The 19,707-nt window shown below is 39.7% G+C and overlaps 1 protein-coding gene across 1 annotated transcript in view; it reads left to right on the forward strand.

The window, feature by feature from the left end:
- The window catches only part of RALGAPA1 (Ral GTPase activating protein catalytic subunit alpha 1), a 474,136-nt gene that overhangs the window by 353,934 nt on the left and 100,495 nt on the right, over positions 1-19,707 (forward strand). Inside the window, 1 exon segment of the mRNA XM_073610203.1 lies at positions 13,993-14,151. Within this exon segment, the coding sequence (XP_073466304.1) occupies positions 13,993-14,151 (159 nt within the window).

Here is a 19,707-nt window from a genome sequence, read left to right on the forward strand (position 1 = left end):
TATGATCTTAAAGAAATCTCATTGATTGACCTGCACCATTTGGAGCCATTTTTATATTTTTCCTGCATTGTGGCCCCTGATGAGAACGTCCACCCCCACGGCTGTCCTCTGAATTGACCCCACGGGTTGGCTCATTGCTGCTGTCCTGTCGTATGGTTCGGATTCCAGGAATCTACCATCTGGTTTAGTCTGGCTTCCCCATACACTTGAGTACTAGGAACTTAGCGTTCAGAGCCCGTTTGACTCACTGCCATATGGTAGGTGCGTCTACCATATCTGGTATGAGTATTTCATCTTTTCCATTTGAAAATCGTTTTGAAGTCTCCACATGTGTTGCCGTTATTTGATTTGAATACCAGCCATTCATCGCCTTTGGAAGTGGACCTTCCCCCTTTGTCAGTTTTGGGACTTTGGTGTTTATATTTTTTTGGAAATACACAATATTTTTTGCTTTGTTGCTTGACAGTGGACTCCTTTTTGAATGCATTTGAGTGTACCCATTATTTATGTACATTGTGATTATGGTTCAATGTTCCTGCTTTGTGTTTTAGCACTTTTGTACATGCACCCAGATTGAGTGGCTCATTATCACTCTTTTTTCATTCACATTTGTGATTTTCATCACTGTGAAATTTATAGTGCACAGATGCATTGACTTGAATAATTTCACTATTTAGTGCTACACTAATTTTTTGCACATTTACCTGGACTTTGAGTGTTAACAGCTATATTCTATATTTTTTTTTTTTTTTTGGTTTAGCGCAGTTCTTTCCCCCACTTCACCGATTAATATTAGTTGATTGACAGAGGCAGCCAAAGGCTCAAGGGCCAAAGCAAGCAACAAAGGTGATAATGGGCATCACTATCTTGTTCCTCGTTGCAGTGAAAAAAGTGCAGATATATGTCCGTTTGCCTGCACCCATGCCACTGGGGCTGCTTAACCCCTCGCCGACTAGCGCACGACTATGTACGTTGGCACAATGGCACGGCTGGGTAAATAGACGTACAGGTACGTTCCCTTTAAAATGCGGCATTGTGGGCGCGCACCGCATATTCCGTGACCGTGCCTGCGGGTCCCCCGGACTCTGTCTGCCGGGGGCCCATGATCATGTCACAGCGTGGCAGAAAGGGGATATGCCTATGTAAACAAGGCATTTCCCTGTTCTGCCTAGCAACATGACAGAGATCTACCGCTCCCTGTCATCAGGAGCAGTGATCTCTGTCATGTTTTAGTGAGGAAATCCCCCCCGCAGTTAGAATCACTCCCTAGGACACATTTAACCCCTTGATCACCCCCTAGTGTTTAACCCATTCACTGCCAGTGTCATTTACACAGTAATCAGTGCATTTTTATAGCACTGATCACTGTATAAATGACAATGTAGTGTCCGATGTGCCAGCCGTAATTTCGCAGTCACGATAAAAATCGCAGATCGCCGCCATTGCTAATAAAAAAAAATTAATAAAAATGCCATAAATCTATCTCCTATTTTGTAGATGCTATAACTTTTGGGCAAACCAATCAATATATGCTTATTGCGATTTTGTTTGTTTTTTTTACCAAAAATTAGTAGAAGAATACATACTGGCCTAAACTGAGAAAGAAATTTGTTTATTTTTATATATTTTGTGGAGATATTTATTATAGCAAAAAGTAAAAAATATTGCTTTTTGTTCTCAAAATTGTCGCTCTTTTTTTGTTTATAGCGCTAAAAATAAAAAAAGCAGAGGTGATCAAATACCACCAAAAGAAAGCACTATTTGTGGGGAAAAAAGGACATCAATTTTGTTTGGGTGCAACGTTGCATGACCACGCAATTGTCAGTTAAAGCGACACAGTGCCGTATCGCAAAAAGTTCTCTGGCCAGGAAGGGGGTAAATCCTTCCGGGGCTGACGTGGTTAAAGAAGTTGTATCCATCTTATAAACTGGGATCTAAAACCAAATTTTTCTAAACAATGCCATAAAAAGACCCATTCTATAATATCAAAAGCTTTTGCCGCATCAAGCGACAATATAGCTCTATTACCCAAGTTTTCAGAGGGAACCTGCAAATTATTATATTATTATTATACAGGATTTATATAGCGCCGACAGTTTACGCAGCGCTTTACAACATTAGGGCAGACAGTACAATACAATTCAATACAGGAGGAATCAGAGGGCCCTGCTCGTTAGAGCTTACAATCTAGGAGGGAGGGTCAAGTTATACAAAAGGGTAATAGCTGTGGGGAATGAGCTAATGGAGAAAATAGTGCAGTTGTTATATGGAGGCAGGATAGGCTCCTCTGAAGAGGAAAGTTTTCAGGGATCGCCTAAAAGTGGATAAATTTGGAGACAGTCTGACAGATTGGGGTAGGGAATTCCAGAGGATGGGCGAGGCTCGGGAGAAGTCCTGGAATTAAATTAAAAAACAAAACAAAAACAAAAAACACCTTATACTCACTGCAGTATATCTATTTGGGATGAAACCTGATTGGCGAAAGTAATATCTAAGATAGTGCATATAGACCAATCTAGTGGCTAACACTTTTGCCAATAGCTTCACGTCTGAGGTGAGTAATGAAATTAGATGATATGATTCATGGTTTTTAGGAGTTTTATCAGGTTTTAACAACACTATAAAAATGTATTCATTCATGGAAGATGGGAGACTTTGCAATGCTGTATTAAAAACCTCCAACAATTCAGGCAACAAGTTATCTCCATAAATCTTATAGACCTCCCCCAGTAGCCCATCTGCCTGGGGCCTTAATTATTAGGCAAATTAACAGAGACAATTTGAAGTTCCTCTAATGACAGAGGCTGATCCAACATCTCCCTATCACTCTCTGATAGTTCTACTAACGTAATGAAGTTCAATAAAAGTTGCAAATCAGTCTCCTTATAGGATACTTTATAGGTTTTTATGAAATTGAAAAAAACCCTGATGAAATCTACAAAGTAGTTTGCGCAATTTCAGTTGAGGAAATTTGTAATTCTACTACTTGTGACATTGGTTTCTGGGATTTTATAATTGCTGACAAAAGATGACCCATGTTTTCCTCATCCTCAAAATAAGGTTGCTGAAGGAAAAAACTTTTCTGCTCTGCTTTTTTTACGAGACGTACCAGCATATATCTGTTGTTTTTGTATCCACTTCTGCTGTGTTTCTGTAGTAGGTTTGCTATATATTGAAGTTCGGCCTTTAAGACATCTTCAGTCACTAAACATACCCAAGCCCTAGATCTTTTTTTAGATCCTAGAGATTTGAGAGATAAACAACCCTCTCATATAGGCTTTTAAAGAATCCCAATAGATCTCTAAAGATACAGTAGGTTTGTTAACAGTAACATAGGCCAAAATATCAAGCGTTATTTTCTGTTTTGAAGGAAAAAAGATCAAGCCAATAAGGGTTGACTTAATATCACATATGTGAGTAACTCACAGGTGTGAGTTAAATTTAAGCTAGCTTAAGAACTAGTGGGGAATGATCGGACAATCCTCTAGCTGCATATGTAGCTTCAGATATCACAGGTAGCATCGTAGCTGTAACTAATGCCAGGTCTATTCTAGGTAAAGTCCTATGGGTGCTAGAGAAACAAGAAAACACTCTCAGGATGTAACATTCTCCAAGCATCCATAAGGGCTCTTTCACACTGACGATCCGTATGTCCATTTTTCATCCTTCCGTTTTCGGATGAAAAACGGACATACATGTATCTCTATGGAGCGTCGGATGTCAGCGGACATGTCTCCGATCCGAAAAGTGTAACGGAGGAAAACCCTACTTTTCCATCCGTTATTGTATCGGATGACGACGGACTCTACGGTCCGTCATCACCCGATCCCCCATAAGGGATAGCGGTGCTCTGACAGGTCCGTCGCTCCACAGTGCGCAGAGACAGACCTGTCATCTTCCTGCTCAGCGGGGATTGGCGGAGCGATCCCCGCTGAGCAAGCGGGTGTTCATGGGGCGGATCATCACTGATCCGCCCCATGTGAAAGAGCCCTAAGGCCAATCTCCTCAATATATCCAGCAAAAGAGTGCATACAGAAGTTACTGAAGCTATATCTGTCTAAGGAAGGGTCAAGGTAATTACTGAAATCTCCTATTTTTAACCATGGAACATCCTTTTTATCAGAAGTAAAATTCAGTAGTTATTTAAGTACCTCTCAGGAATATGGGAAGGGAATATATGTTGGCTAGCACACATGATTTTATATACATAGTACAAAATAGGAAAATATAGCGACCTTTAGTGTATTTAGTTTGTACCTGTCTGCAGGAGGAATCAACTTAATTTGTTATCAGTATAGATACACCTCTAGAATATGTAGTATACGTAGAGTGATAGTGCCTACTATATTGGGTATGCTTCAAGTAATTTAATTTATGTATATTTAAATGAGTCTCCTGCAGGCAAAAATTAGACGGAGCAAATTGTTTCATTGTAGTGAACATAGCTTGTCTCTTGTCTCTGGGTCACTGAGCCCCCTAATGTTCCAAGATACTAATACTTGCATTAAATTGGACATATTATTACATTATCACATTTTTGTGTCATAACCCTGGAGTAAACAATTCTTGTTAATAATAAAAAAGGTCATAACTGTTATATCTTTTAAGATTCTTTGTGAGGAGATGGTTTCTGTATTCATTTTAACTGTCTGATGAGCGCATGTGAAAAATCTATATAAAAATAAAATAACAACATCCATAGAAAAGAAAATAAAGAAAACAGACAAAAAAATTGCTCAAACTTGTGCAAATCCGATATACATCCCTGGGATGCTGCCATCCCCCTCAATGGCCTCCCCTAAAGGGTTTTATATAAAAAAAAATCACAGTGCACACCTAATACATTTTTTCTATTATTTAGAATAAAAACTTGAAAACTATTTATAAAAAAAAAAGAAAAAACTTCCCACAACCTAACATATACCTATAACTACAAAAATAACTACAAAAAATAAATTTAACAGAGCAGTTTTGTGCCATGTTTGCTCAATCTGGTAATATGTGCCGCCTATACAGTGCATTCCAAAAATGTTTAGACCCTCTTCACATTTTTTTTCAATTTTGTTATATTGCAGCCTGATATTACAGTTGTTTAAATTCATTATATTTCTCATTCACCTACACTCAGCACCCCATAATGACAAAGTGAAAACAGAATTTTAGAAATGTCTGTGAATTTAATAAAAAGGAAAAACTGAAATATCGCATGTTCTTAAGTATTAAGACCCTTTACTCAGTACTTTTGTTGAAGCACCTTTGGCAGGAATTACAGCCTCAAGTTATTTTGAGCAGGACACGACAAGCTTTGCACACCTAGTTTGGGGCATTTTCTGCCATTCTCCTTTGCAAATCCTCTCTAGCTCAGTCAGGTTAGATGGGAATTGTCGGACAGCCATTTTCAGGTCTCTCCAGAGATGTTCAATAAGGTGCAAGTCAGGGCTCTGGCTGGGTCACTATAGGACATTCACAGAGTTGTCCCTAAGGTACTTCTGTGTTGTCTTGGCTGTGTGCTTAGGATCGCTGTCATGGTAGAAGATGAATCTTGGGCCCAGTCTGAGGTCCTGAGCGCTGTGGAACAGATTTAATTGAGGATATCTTTGTACTGCATTCAGCTTTCCCTCAACCCTGACCAGTCTCTGCAGACGAAAACATAAGCGATGACTTGTTAACTCCATACATAATAGAATTGAGGCCAAACAGTTCAATCTTGGTTTCATCAGACCAGAAAATCTTGTTCCTTACAAGGCTGTTGGCTGGATCTAGTCATCCACACCATACCATAAAAGGTATTCCAGTGGGGCAATTTCTTAGACTGCGCAGAATCTGCAGTACCCAGTTGGAATTTGAAAGAGAATCCTCTTTGATATATCAAAGGTTTTTACCAAGGGGATGGTGGTCCCTAGATAGGGCTTATTCTATTGCCCTTATTAGATATGAGTTATTACACAATAAGAACACACATAAAAAAGACCAATAGAACTAGTGGCCATAAAAAAACTTTCAGTAGGGCTTTCATACAACCTTGAGTTTGGACAGATTAAGCACATAATACAGAAATATTCACCGTTACTATCTAATGATCCCACACATGCCCAAATATTGGATCAGGGGATTGATTTTGTAGCCAGAAAGGAAAAGTCCCTGGGCAACTATTTGGACCCTAGTTTATTTCGATCTGGCAGTGTAAATACCCAATCACTTACAGTACTTGGCTACATTTCAAAGGGAACTTTAAATGTGGCTCTTCGGAATGTCTCTGTTGTTCTCACATGCTACCAGGTCAGGATGTTGTTTCAAGCAACGGCAGAATTTTCAAAATTAACAAATTTTATAATTGTAATACTTCATATGAAATCTGTTATTACATGTACTGCTTGCGCCAAACAGTATGTGGGAGGAGCGATTCAAAGACTTCGAGATGGATTTAGGGAACATCTGGAACAAATCCACAAATGTTGCACGACTTTTTAACAATTTACATGATGGTGATTTGTCCCTAGTCAAGGGCCATATCATAGAGAAAATAACACCACTAAGGGGAGGGAATATTTTCCACCTCTTATGTAAAAAAGAGGTATTCTGGATTTTTAAATTGCAAAGTAGAATACTACTACTAATAATAATAATGGATTAAACTTCGAATGGGATGTTACTCATTACTATGTATAGTTTGGGCTATTTTGGATGAATTTCTTTCTAATATATATTGAATATTTTTATTAATACATGCATAGATATGCATATATCTATTTATATACATTAACATTTATACTTGCAATATTTTTTGTTCCTGCGAACAATGTATATATGCATTTTTACTAATGCATTGTTCATTTGGACACTTTATATGGATATTATTATGTGTTATTTGTATCTTATAAAGAAATACCATTTCCCGTCTCTTCTTTTTTTTTATATATCCTGCATCTTTTTATACAACTTTTTGCTTTATTTGTTCACTGTATGTTCCTTGAGGTATTTTTCTAGTTAGGTGGGTGTGTGTTTGTGTGTTTTTTTTATATTTAGTTTATTGATAATCTATACCACATCCGTTATAGGAAAATATATATACATGTATACCTCCAATGGAATTGAGGGCAAATCTTTGCTTTTTTAGATAAACATATGAGTTGTTCATGTTTTTTTAATTTTTTTTTATTTTTACTTTCAATTTTTATTTGTACATTTTTGATTATATGTATATATACTTTTTCTCATTTTTTTTCTGGATTTTTTCTGTAGTGTTTGGAGTAGAGCCAATTAAGCACCTTTGTCATTCAGCTGTGTTACTACTATTTAAGTGTGGCTGCTGGTGTTTATTGGCTATGACTAAACTGTGCTGTCATGCTGTGACCAATATCATATTTTTTTGGACACCATTGTGAAAAGACTGGGAGATTTTGCTGATGGCTCTGTGATAGTGGGAGGGGATTTCAATCTTGTCCTGGATCCCATCTTTGATGCCTCTCACTCAACATCCCACCTATCCTACTCTGTTCTCAAATGCATCAAGAAATGCATTTACACCATGCATTTGATAGGTGTTGGGCAAGCCCTTCACACAGATTATTATTATTTAAGGTACTTATATAGCGCCGTGAATTTACTCAGCACTTTACATATACATTATACATTCACATCGGTCCCTACCCTCAAGGAGCTTACAATCTAAGGTCCCTAACTCACATTCATATACTAGGGCCAATTTAGACAGAAGCCAATTAACCTATCAGCATGTCTTTGGAGTGTGGGAGGAAACTGGAGTACCCGGAGGAAACACACGCAGGCACAGGGAGAACATGCAAACTCCAGGCAGGTAGTGTTGTGGTTGGGATTTGAACCAGCAACCCTTTTTACTGCTAGGTGAGTGCTACCCATTACACCACTGTGCTGCAAATATTAGTTTTATTCTTATCCTTACAGTTCAACCTGCAGGATTGATTTTTCTCATACCTCAGCCTTAACTTTCTAGAGTTGTTCAGGCCTCCATAGGTTCTATAGACATTCCTCATCATGCCCCGGTCTACTTAAATATAGCCTCTTCCATCACTAAACCGTGGCAGTGGAAGCTCAATGAAATGCTTCTACAAAATCTAGAAGTTTGGAAATAACCAGAGTATTGCAGGATTTTTTTTCCTCTTTCAACAATACTATGAACTGTGACTCTGTAATTTTGTGGGAAACTCACAAGGCCTATATCAGAGGAACTTTAATCAAACGAGGGACTCATCCTAAATGAGAGAGGGCTGAACAGATGGAATCTCTGACACAAAACATTCACAATCTGGAAGCTTTCCATAAGCACTCTTTCGCCAGTTCCATACTGGCTGAACTCAGTCCTTTAAAAATAACTGAAATCACATCTTCTCTACCAAGCAAAGGTGGTCTTAGCCAAATGGAAACAAAAACCTTTTATGAGCATGATAACAAATGTGGGAAGATACTCACTCACTCTGGCTCTGCGGGCACAACAAGTTCATTCATACATTTTGGAACTGTTAGATGATAGACAGCACAAACTTCATTCTTCCACCAAGATTGTCAATGTCTTTTGTCATTACTATTAATCCCTCTCCCACACATGGAAACTTTTCTGAACCTAAGGACATCAGTAAATATTTGAAGGAGGCAGGTTTGCCTCACCTATCTGAATCAGATCTCCTTGAGCTGGATTCTCCAATAACTGAAGAAAAACTGGCAATTACCTTGTCACAGATGCAGTCCAACAAGGCTCCGGGACCAGAAGGCTATTCACTCCTGTATTATAAAACGTTTGCTGAATTTCTATCTCCCTTCTTTATAAAAGCCTTCAACTCAGTGGGCTCCAGCTCTTTTTTTGTGACAGATACCTTGAAGGCACATATCACAGTGGAGTTTGTACCTGAGAAGCAAGAGACAATACCACTAAGGCTCCTGCGACTATACATGCCGCTTGTTCCAGCGGGATCCCGTTGTTACTTGTATCTACTGATGCTGAACAGTCATTTATTAGGGTGAATTGGAGTTTCCTAGAGGAAACAATGCGCCATATCACTCTGGTCAAACAGATGTTGTCCTGGGTCAAAGGTATTTTCTCGCGTTCTTCAGCCCAGGTGAAAGTAAATGGTCACCTCTCCACGCCATTCTGTATATCCGACTGCACTTGTCAGGGTTGCCCTTTGTCACCCTTAACCTTTTGATTTGTCGCTGGAAATGTTTCTTCGGAAAGTCAGGGCTAACCCAGACATCACCGGCCTTGCAGTAGACTCTTGGAATTAGTGGAAGATAGCAGTTTGTGCTAAGGACTTATTGTTTTTCTCATGAGTCTCCACATTTCACTTACCAACCTCCATGGACAAGTTGGATAAATATAGTTCGCATTCTGATTTTCGTATTACCTATTAGAAATCAGAAGCATTGAACACTTCTGTTCCGGACACCTCCCTCAACCAACTAAAATTTTAACTTTGATTTCAAATGGGCGACATCCTCTATTAGATACCTGGGGACTAATTTACCCAAAGATCCTAGGGATGCATTCTCACTGAACTTCCCTCTCCTCAACCAAAATTAAAAAAGACCTTGCTGCATGACAGGAACCTTTTCCTGGTTTGGCCGCTGTAACAGTTTAAAAATAAATATTATGCCTTGTATATTATATATGTTACAAGCGCTTCCAGTCCTGCGCATTGTCGACAAAACATTTGCCCTTTTTCTTTGGGCTCAGAGACCCCTGTGCTATCTCAATCCAAGTCTCAGTCTCCCAACATTGACTGACATTGTGTTATATCACGTGGCATGTCACTTAAACAGAATTATTGATTGGTGCTGCATGGTGCTTTGAAATAGTTGAGCCATTGAACAGTCTGCCTCCAAGATTCTGTTATGCTCTCTGCCGCGGTGCAGAGGAAACCCCACCAAATCTTAACTTACATCCCAAGATTAGTAAGACTTTGCGCATCTGCTCTACCTTTCTTAGAGACAAATCACTCTCCCCTTCTCCCACCCCGCTGTTCCCTATTATCGGTAGTCCGGGGCTCACTGATCTTCGACTTGCAGCCCTTATGATTTGACAAATGTTTCAGAGCAGACACTTCATTAGCTTGAATAAATGGCCGTCCCTGTCAGAAATGGCCCTTCACCCTGAACTGTCAAACCTGAACTTTTGGTGCAAGCTACAACTGTTGCCTTGAATGCATAACAACTTACACAGTAACAACTTTGTGACACTGTCGCCCCTACAGCACACCATTTGAAGTATAAATTGCTCATCTCTCCCTCGTCAGACTTTAAGCCTCCATAAATATTGAGATCGGAACAAGCCCTTTAGCTCAGTCTCACACAAAAGCAGATAGACGGGATCCTTATTTGTACTTCGAAAAACCTCTGTGTGCTCCAGGTAACAGAAAAACCCTCATAGACTGCAAAAAAATGAAAAATTGTTTCCCTTAGACCTCTACAACCTGCTGGAGATGCGGAGAGACTGTGGCAGACTTGCTCCATTTTTTTCTGGTCCTGCACTAGGTTGCGCCATTTCTGTCATCACTCAGAAATTTAGAGACCAGGACCTTGCTTTCTTTACTCAACAAGTTGTGATGTCACTGTTTGGATTCATTGATACCATTGGCAAAATAAGGAAAAAACTGATAAAAAGACTAGCTTTTATTAACTTCAGCCTGAACAAACAAATTAAAAATGCAGCACCATGTACCTGTTTGGTCATTGTATTTACAGCAAAATTAATTGAAAGTAGATTTCATGTAAGTAAATTTTCTATTTACATTGCGTAATGTGAATTGTCCCCATAGCCATTCTGTCAGGGTCCACTTTACTTGTGACAGTGTCTAGGGAGCAAGCATCCATGAACTATAGTGCTGGCAGCCAGTTCCATCTTAAATTAGTTATTGGATGACAATTGCATTCAGACTTGCCTCCAGGTTCCATTTCACATTTCTCTTAGGTTCAGTTAGTATAAGGTCTGACAGCACAAGACATATCGCAGGAACCTAAATGAGAAGATGATGCTGCACAGCAGGACAGAGTATTGGAGATAAAGTCATTCACAGGAACATTTCAAGAGAAAGAAATCTGATTGAAATTGGGTTAACATTGGCATGTAGCGATAAATGGGAAATAGAATCGGTCAGTCATCTTAATTATAGATTGTAATGGTACTTTACTCTACAATGAGGTTACTATATGGGAGGAAAGTAATGTTTAATTAATTTTTGATTGAATATCACTGTATTGAAATGCCTATAAAATAACATTTAAATTGTAAGCATAAATTTCAGCATTTTCTTGGTTTATGCTGAGCAAAATGGCTTATCATTATAAGGTTTGAAGTGCATGTAAACAGGAACAATTACCTCCTTTTATTCCCTTTTGGCCTGGTAAATCTACAACTGAATGTGTTTTGTTATATCTGTTCAATAAGTACAAAAAAAATCCCTTTGATCCAGCTAGAAATACAGTGAGCTCCTAACATGCTATAGCGAACTGACAACACAGTACCCTTGCTGAGCTGAAATTCCTATTCTTACCAGCCTTGTCCAGGTTATTTGTGTGCACTACAGAGTGCATCTTTATGTAGGTGAGGACAAAGGGATGTGTTCTGCAGTCCTAACAGACTTCCTGTCCTAGGGTGACAAGGCTATAGGGATATAAAAAGGGAGAATTTCTACCATTTTGAAAAAAAACAAATCTACATAATATTGTCATGTGTTTCCTTTTGCTTTATTTAATATTACAAATTGCTTTACAATTGAAGTATCTAAGCTGGGCCTAGTTTATATTGTCAGAATATTGTATCCATAAGATATGCAATTTAGTGAATATCTTTTATTGATTCACCCAGCAAACACAAAATGTTCCTTCATCTAGCTATGGACTCAGCTGTGAACCTACACTTTGTACGGGATAGTGTCTCTACATCAATGTTATATTGGAATGGAATCTTGTTCTCATGTTGGCCTCTCTCTATTTAAAAAACAATGGTGGAATTCATAAGGAATGTCGCAGACAATTTTAGGAATTCTATTGGACACCTGTGTGACAAATGGCATTGTGTGCAAGTTTGTTTACATGGCAGAAACGTGTACATTTGCATTTCTGGCCCTTGTTTTTTTTGTTTTTTTTTTATTAGAAGCTTTATTAAGTGAGGAAATTTTGGAGGTCAGCTGTTGGGCCCTCTTTTGAGGGTACTTGGACTTCTACAGTATTCAGAGCTTTATTATAACTCTCTTTGCTATGTGTATATGTATCCTCCATTTATGTCACATCCTTTTTTCTTCATAATGACTCTGAATATTTGCTGAAGTCGGTTTTGATTTGAAACCTCATCTGCACTTTATTCTTGTAGTTTTTTTTTTTTTTTCTATGCTGAAGGATGCTATAAAAAGTTATAAACATAAAGAAACATGTACATGAATTTGTCACTACTCTAACAGGACTGTTGGACTCATTGCCATTTTACACTGTGCAACATTGTCAGGGGCCTGCTTTCCATGAGACCAAAAGAGGTGGCTGCCCGTAGGCAGCGCTCATAGAGGCACGATGGGAGGCGCTACTGAGTACGAAGTGTCCATACCAGACCATCTGTCCTCAATGCTTGTTCAGCCCTTTAGCCACCTACACCATATAAACCATAGATGGTGTTCAGCTCAGTCTCCTAGAAATCAGCGATGTTGTGCTGCCTGGACCACCAGTGTCTTACCTAAAAATGACGCTGCATTGCCCAGACCACCAGTGTCATGGGAACTAATGACCAGGATTTCCGGGGGGGAGGGGAATCTTATGAATCTGTCGCAAATGTTGCATGAAAATGGCACATCAACTGAGGTCATATTAGCAGAAAATTGTTACAACTACTTCATTGAATCAATGTTTAATTGTTTTGTAATTGTCTCTCTAATCAAAAGAGCAACCACTGATACCTATATGTGTTTGCATTTAATAATATATTGTGACACCAAATATCCTCTGCAGTGCCAAATGACCATTGTAAAAAGTTTTAAAGGTATGTATACTGATTGTTTGAAGAGGAACTTCACTCTCCTGAACTTTTTTCCCCCTTACCCTTTCCCTGGTATTATTCACAAACTCATCCGGCTTGCGAATCCAGAGTTATCCTGCTGTGATTCATCACGCTGCTATTACACACCAGGTCCTGCACTTCCATTCTGGTTCAGGCAGCCCATCCCTCTGATGATGTGCCACTAGGTCTGCCCTCCTCTGTTTGGAATCTAAGGCATCCTGGAATATGTGATGTGTATATCGCTAGAGGTTTTCGAGTGAAGATGATGTCCTTCTCATCTAGGCAAAAATAGCGGGTGAAGCAAACCAAAAAAAAAAGTTAAACAAAAAAATATATATTTGCCGATTTACATTGCGGAGAAGGTGAGGAGTGTGGTGATGCGATGCCTAGTGCATCTAATGGTTGAAGGTCTGCTTAAAATTTCACAGGCAACACTATATGGCCAAAAGCATGTGGACACTTGACCATCACACCTATTTTATGCTTGTTGATCACCTCATCCGGAATCCATGAGCATTATTACGAAGTTCCACTTTGAATGTTGAGATCCTGATATGTTGCCATTTCAGGGTATTCGTTAGGCAGCCCCCAAAAAAAAAATCAGCAGTAGGATTCGTAAATACATGCATTACTTAACTTAAAAAATTTGAATAATTTACGGTTTTCTCTTTTTCCAGCTAGTCATAGTTTGTTTTTTTGTTTTTTTTTCTGCGGGGCTGTCACTCTGTTTCCTTTAGTCTGTCCCTGCACACCAGCTTGCATATAATTAAGTTATACAAGTTTCTTATGTTAGACATGCACAATTTTTCATATTTATTTTTTCACATTGTATGCTCTGCTGTCATTGAGCCTAACACCCCAAGGTAGATTACATTTTCCTGAACAAGTTAAATTTCATAACGGTTAACTTTAATTTTTATTCCCATTTATACTTTTTCACGTCTTCATGTCTGTTTTCATTTCCTTTTTCTCCAAAGCTTCGCCACCTTGGTAATGACGAGGTACATATTGTGTGGTCAGAGCACAGCCGAGAGTATCGTCGTGGCATTATACCCACTGAATTTGGAGATGTGCTGCTGGTTATATACCCTATGAAGAATCACATGTTCAGCATCCAGATTATGAAGAAACCAGATGTGAGTCACAACCCTGTTAATTTTATTTTAGTTTGTTTTGTAGGGATCCAAGTGTATAACCAAAACTTTTTTTCTTTCATGTGGATAGCGTAGGGAAGGATTAAAACTTTATCAGGTTATTTTTGCTGTTTGTTGGAGAGCTTTCCCTTCAATTCTTGAAGATGCAACAGGAAGTCAGAGAAAATCTCCCAAAAGTTAGAAGAATTTCTATCTTAGACTGTTGTCCCCATTACATTTATCGCCATTTGAAGTTTGGAAGATTTCCCCTCAGCCCATCACTTGGACATCCGTTTTTTTTTTAAGTGGGTGGAGCATTCTGTTGTCTGCATGGCTTATGGAAAGGTTGGAGCTTAGTCTTACCTGAGAATCCACTGTGTATATTTGTCTGTTAGTCCACAGTATGTCATTAGAAGTGTGTCAAGGAATGATGTAACCCCAGCAATAACTTAAAATGGGGTTCAAAATTCACTGAGAAGTTTGGTGATCTTGATGCATGAAATCCACCACTCAGTCATCAGAATATCCTTCAGGTTATATTGCCACCTACAGGAGGATTGGACTTTGGCAAACAAAAAACTGTGGGCCAGTTGAGAGTATAAATCTCTCCTACTATCCACATGCCTCAGGAGGATGGAATTCGTTTCCTTAGCTCTGCTGTTCAAAGCTGAACTCCAGCTTTTTAATATTATATAATTTGCTAATGGCTCCAGAATGTCTGATTTTTCATTTACCTTCCAGAGCTGCAGCATGTTTGCAATCCGAATATAAACAATTATTTAAGGATAAGCTCACCTTTTAAAAAAAATAAATAAATGCAAATCTTTTTGCAGGTGAAAAAAAGTCCTGCAAAACATTGCACCCATGATCAGCAGATCGGGGGTGCTATGCAGGGCTCTTGCAGACTGTGTGTCAGCTGTCTGGCCGTATATCATACAGCCAGGCAGTTACACATTAGCAGGAAGCATCAACAGCATTGTGGTAGTTCATTGAAAACTGCAAGTCGACAGCTGCAAAGGCTGCAGGATTTGTCGTTTTCTATTCACTAAACTCTGTGAATGAGTGACGTAGCCGGGTGGGCAGAGCCCCGCACTGACACATTCCTTACAGAGTGTGACAGGGAACCGGGGAAGAAGATCGCTGGCCGCCTGTCTCTTCAAGGAGCCAGGGACGTTCGGGGGCCAGTGGATTTGTAACATGTTACATCATGTTACACCCTGAATATAGGTGTAACATGTTACAACAAGATGAACTTATCGTTTAAGACTGCTAAACAGCACGCATTCTGTGGGACCGAGCGCTGACTTCATTTGTTGGTTGCAGCATTGCACCCACTCCATGTTCTCTTTCTGTTAAACATTGAGGCATTGAGAATACATCTCTCTATGCTCCTGCTTGCAAAGAGGCATGCAGAGCTTTGCTCTGTTCCTGCTGCCCTGCTACACTGACTTAGTCTGTGACCAGGAAATTGGATAGCCAGAGGTGACTGTCGCTTGTGACCAGCTGTCCTTTTTTTCCCATGAGTGCTGAAGGCCTTACCTCTTCCCCTGAGCCTACTCATTTTCTGCAGTTGCAACAGTTATGACTCTAGGCATGGGGGGTATAGTCCCACTGTATTGTGTGCTCCCAGCACACTTTCTTCTAGTGAGTTGGGAGTTGCTTGCAGCATATCTACTGATATATACAGTGCAGATGTCTGCAGCCTGAAGTCATGTTGTCCTCTCCTTCTAGAGTCTCTTCCCTCTTCAAAGTCTTCTTTGGCTCTGATGCGTGTGGCTGGATCCCCTGCCCTCTCAACTAAGGTTCTCACTACAGTCTCTTGGGCTTTTTAGCATCTAGCCTCTTTCCCTGATTTGCAAGCCTTCTACCTGACCTTCTGTTCTTTTCTGCCTCGCCAGTAACATCCTTCAGATGCCTCCCTGAGCTCCCCAGTCCCCATTTACATTGGACAATTGCGATTAGCGATTGTTTGCTGTGTTGCCCACCACCCAGTTGGACTGCTTTTAGACATCCCAAAAGTTTAGGATCCTACTGTAGACAGCAGCATATCTCAAACGTTTAGTACTTTCGGAGTCCCTCAATTGGCTCCCCAAAATGGAGGGGTGAAAAATTCCATCTCCAGTGTGGGGAGAGCTACACACTCTTTTTTGCTTCTTGTAAATTCTGATGTCAGAATTTATGTAGTGGATGGAGTGAATGTAACACAAGATAGCGGTTTAGCCGCTCTCCCATTTGGGTTTAAAATAGGCTCCACAGCTTACTTTAAATTAACCTGTCACTTGAATATGCATATTTAACTAAAGCAGGGCTAGACAAAGCCCAGGTTGCCATGGCGACCTGAAATTGCGTCCTGGCGCATGGGCTGCCGCCTGAATGCCTCCACACACCCGCACGTGTGACACTTCTGCTATCCTCCCCTTCTTGGTGCTGACCCGCAAGGGAGGTGTATAATGTCATTTTCGGGTCACCAATGACCGTTTCCCCAACAACTGAGGCCTGAAAAAGAATGTAATGCAGTGCGATGTGCATTGTATTACATTCAGTGGAGCACAGGGGAGACGTGCAGGGTCTTTTAGACCATGGATGTCTCATTAAAGAGAACCTGTCACCAAATAATCATCACATAGGGGACTTTTTGTCTCCTATGTGATTGAAATAAAAAGTTAAGTAAAAAATCCTCCTCTCCCCAAAAAAATTAAAGCCCCCCACCCCAACATATACACACACATACAAATGTAAACGCACACTTCAGGGCGCCTACAGCTGAAAACATTGATTGCGATGCACATGTTACATATCGTTGCGCATGCCAGAATAAGAGCAAAATTTCCAGCACCAGACCTCCTTCGCAACACTAACCTGTGACCTATAGGGGGCTTTTAAAGACTCGCCTATGGAAAATATAGGGTACTGAAGTTTGTCGCCATTTCACGGGCGCACGCAAATTTAAGGTTTGACATGTTGGTTATCTATTTACTCGATACAACCTCAGGTTTTATATTTTACCAAAAATTGGATCATTTATTGCGATTTTGTGCCCCCCAAAATTAACTTTTTACTGAAATTTTGTGTTTTCCATATCGTGTGACATAAAAAAAAAAACTGAAACCACTACTATTTTATTTTCTAGGGTGTCTGCTTTCAGAAAATATAGAATGTTTTTGGGGTTTTATGTAATCTTTAGGCCTAAAATGATTTTTTTTAATGTGTGCAAAAAAACCCAGCAAAAACGGCTCTGGCAGCAAAAGGGTTAAAGGATGAGTTCACCTTCAGGAACGTGTTACGTGCTCCACCCGTAAGCTTTGTTATGCCGGCCATACATGGTTCGAATTTCGAACAAATTTTCTTTCGAAAATCGTATCTAAGAATTTTCGTACGAATTTTGTACCATTAGTGGGCTGCAGCAATCAAATTTGAGGAATCGGACATGTTGGAAATTTTTAGAAAAACGAATGATTTTTCAATCAATGATGGGAGAATCGTGCGAGAAATGTAATAAGAAAAGAAAATATATGGAGAGAAAAGAAGATTTCCGGCCACGAAAATTCTTTTCTGTAGCAACATGAGGTGAAATTGAAGGCTTGGTCGGCTGAATTTCAAAAATCAATGGTGGCATCATCGGATCACAAAAAAAGAACTATCTTATTTTGAAAAGAAAATTTGTTCAAAATTCGACCATATATGGCCTGCTTTAGTTAAAAAGAGCTGTGTCCTAACTTTTTTAGCTGGCTCCTATATTCAAAGCAAATTTGTCAAGCCCTGAACTAAAGTAAATTCTGAAAAGTAGTTACAACAAACTGCCTGCTCAAATTTTATATCTACATAGGATCATTCCTTCTTGTCACAATTTGAACACTGGCTGCATAATTGTTTTTCAGCCATGCCAATACAGATACCTCTGTATTGGGGACATGGCAAAATTCCAAGTCATATCTAAAGTCAAGAATTCCCAGAAGGATATACTCCTGGTTCACGCTGCCGATGACATTCATTGATGGCATTAGGAATGTGTTGAGTAAGCATGTTGTGGTATTTGCATTTCAAGTTAGATAGATCTATTCAACAGCTTAACTCCACCTTACTGTCCATTTTGGTAAAAAAACATTTTTAGAAACTTTGAAATAACATTTTCACCTATTTTGTTCATTTAACATTTTGAAGAGTTTATGGACCTCAAATGCAGGAATTGACCACTTTACTTGTGTTCCAAGACATTAAGCAAATTTGCACATTACTCTTTAGGCGCTATATATACTTCAGTAGTCTATACAAGGGAGCAGAGTGATCATTGAATTATATTGTTAACTGATGAGGTCACTGCTTCCCCTCTCATAGTCCGAGTTATCAGAAAAGTAGAGCAGCTTTTTTAACAAAAGCCGAAAGTTTGGTTGTGATTAGGATTTGGTGGGTTTTTTTGTATAATTTATATCAACTTGAGAGGTAAAGTGTCTGGTGGTATTAAAGTGTTTGTAACCTTTAAAAAAAATTCTATGCCAGCCCCTCTATTTTATGAAGCCATGACACACAGTGTAAGTGCTTGTTGAAAACGAAGCCTGTAAATAACTTTCTTTCTGATCTCTTCAGGCCGGTCACATGACTCCTGACTGCTACTTCTACTCAATCTACAGGCTACAGTGGGAGAGACTGCGATCTCTGACATCAGCTGGGGAGGTCATGTGACAGCTGTGCTGGCCGCTCAGTCCCTCCCTCTGTAGCCCTAAGATGGGGAGAGTGGTTGGGAGTCATGTGACCGGCCTGAAGAGATCTTAAAAAATATATTTACAGGCTTGGTTTTCAACAAACACTTACACAATGTGTTATGGTTTCATAAAAGAGGGGCTGACAGTAACATTTACAGTTAACTTTGCTACTAATAGCGGGAGGAGGGCGGCTTACACACACAGGAGCTGACAGGCAGAGAGGGAGGGGGAGAGAGGAGAGCTGCGGATGATAGAGGCACCTAAACTGACCACGGTAATCAGGGCTGATTACCGTGGCCAGCACACAGAGGGGGACACAGGAACAGGCAGGATCAGCCAGGTTTTTTACAGTTTAGAGAGGGCTAGATTAGACAGCACAACCACTGTGCTGTTTTAATCTGCTATAAAGGAACAGTATCTAACTAAAATCGGGTGTACATTTTTTAAATGTTTTATCGTGCTTGGCTGTATTGCACACTCACCAGGACAGGCTGCTCACTTAAGTTCAGTATAAACGCATATAAGCTGTTAATATTGCATAGGCCCCTGAGGAAGCACTATCGTGCAAAACATGCGTCAGGTAGGGCTTTTGTTTAGTGCCGCACACATGGGAGCACACAGTGGAGACAAGCGATGTGAGTCCAAGCGGCTCATTTTCCTTTGTTTTTTGTGTCTGAATGGGTCTGGCTTTTATGATTTTGTACTCTTGCTAGTGTTCCTCTTTGAACGAAGTACTACACTATATGGCATTTTTCTATTTATTGCCTATGGTGTATGCTGAACAACACTGTACAGTCCCCTGGAGAATATAGTTAAAAGACTGGAGATTTCCTCAGATTGATGTCTGCGTTTATTACAA

Source organism: Aquarana catesbeiana, linkage group LG13 (genome assembly GCF_042186555.1).
Source record: "Aquarana catesbeiana isolate 2022-GZ linkage group LG13, ASM4218655v1, whole genome shotgun sequence".
NCBI lineage: Eukaryota > Metazoa > Chordata > Amphibia > Anura > Ranidae > Aquarana > Aquarana catesbeiana.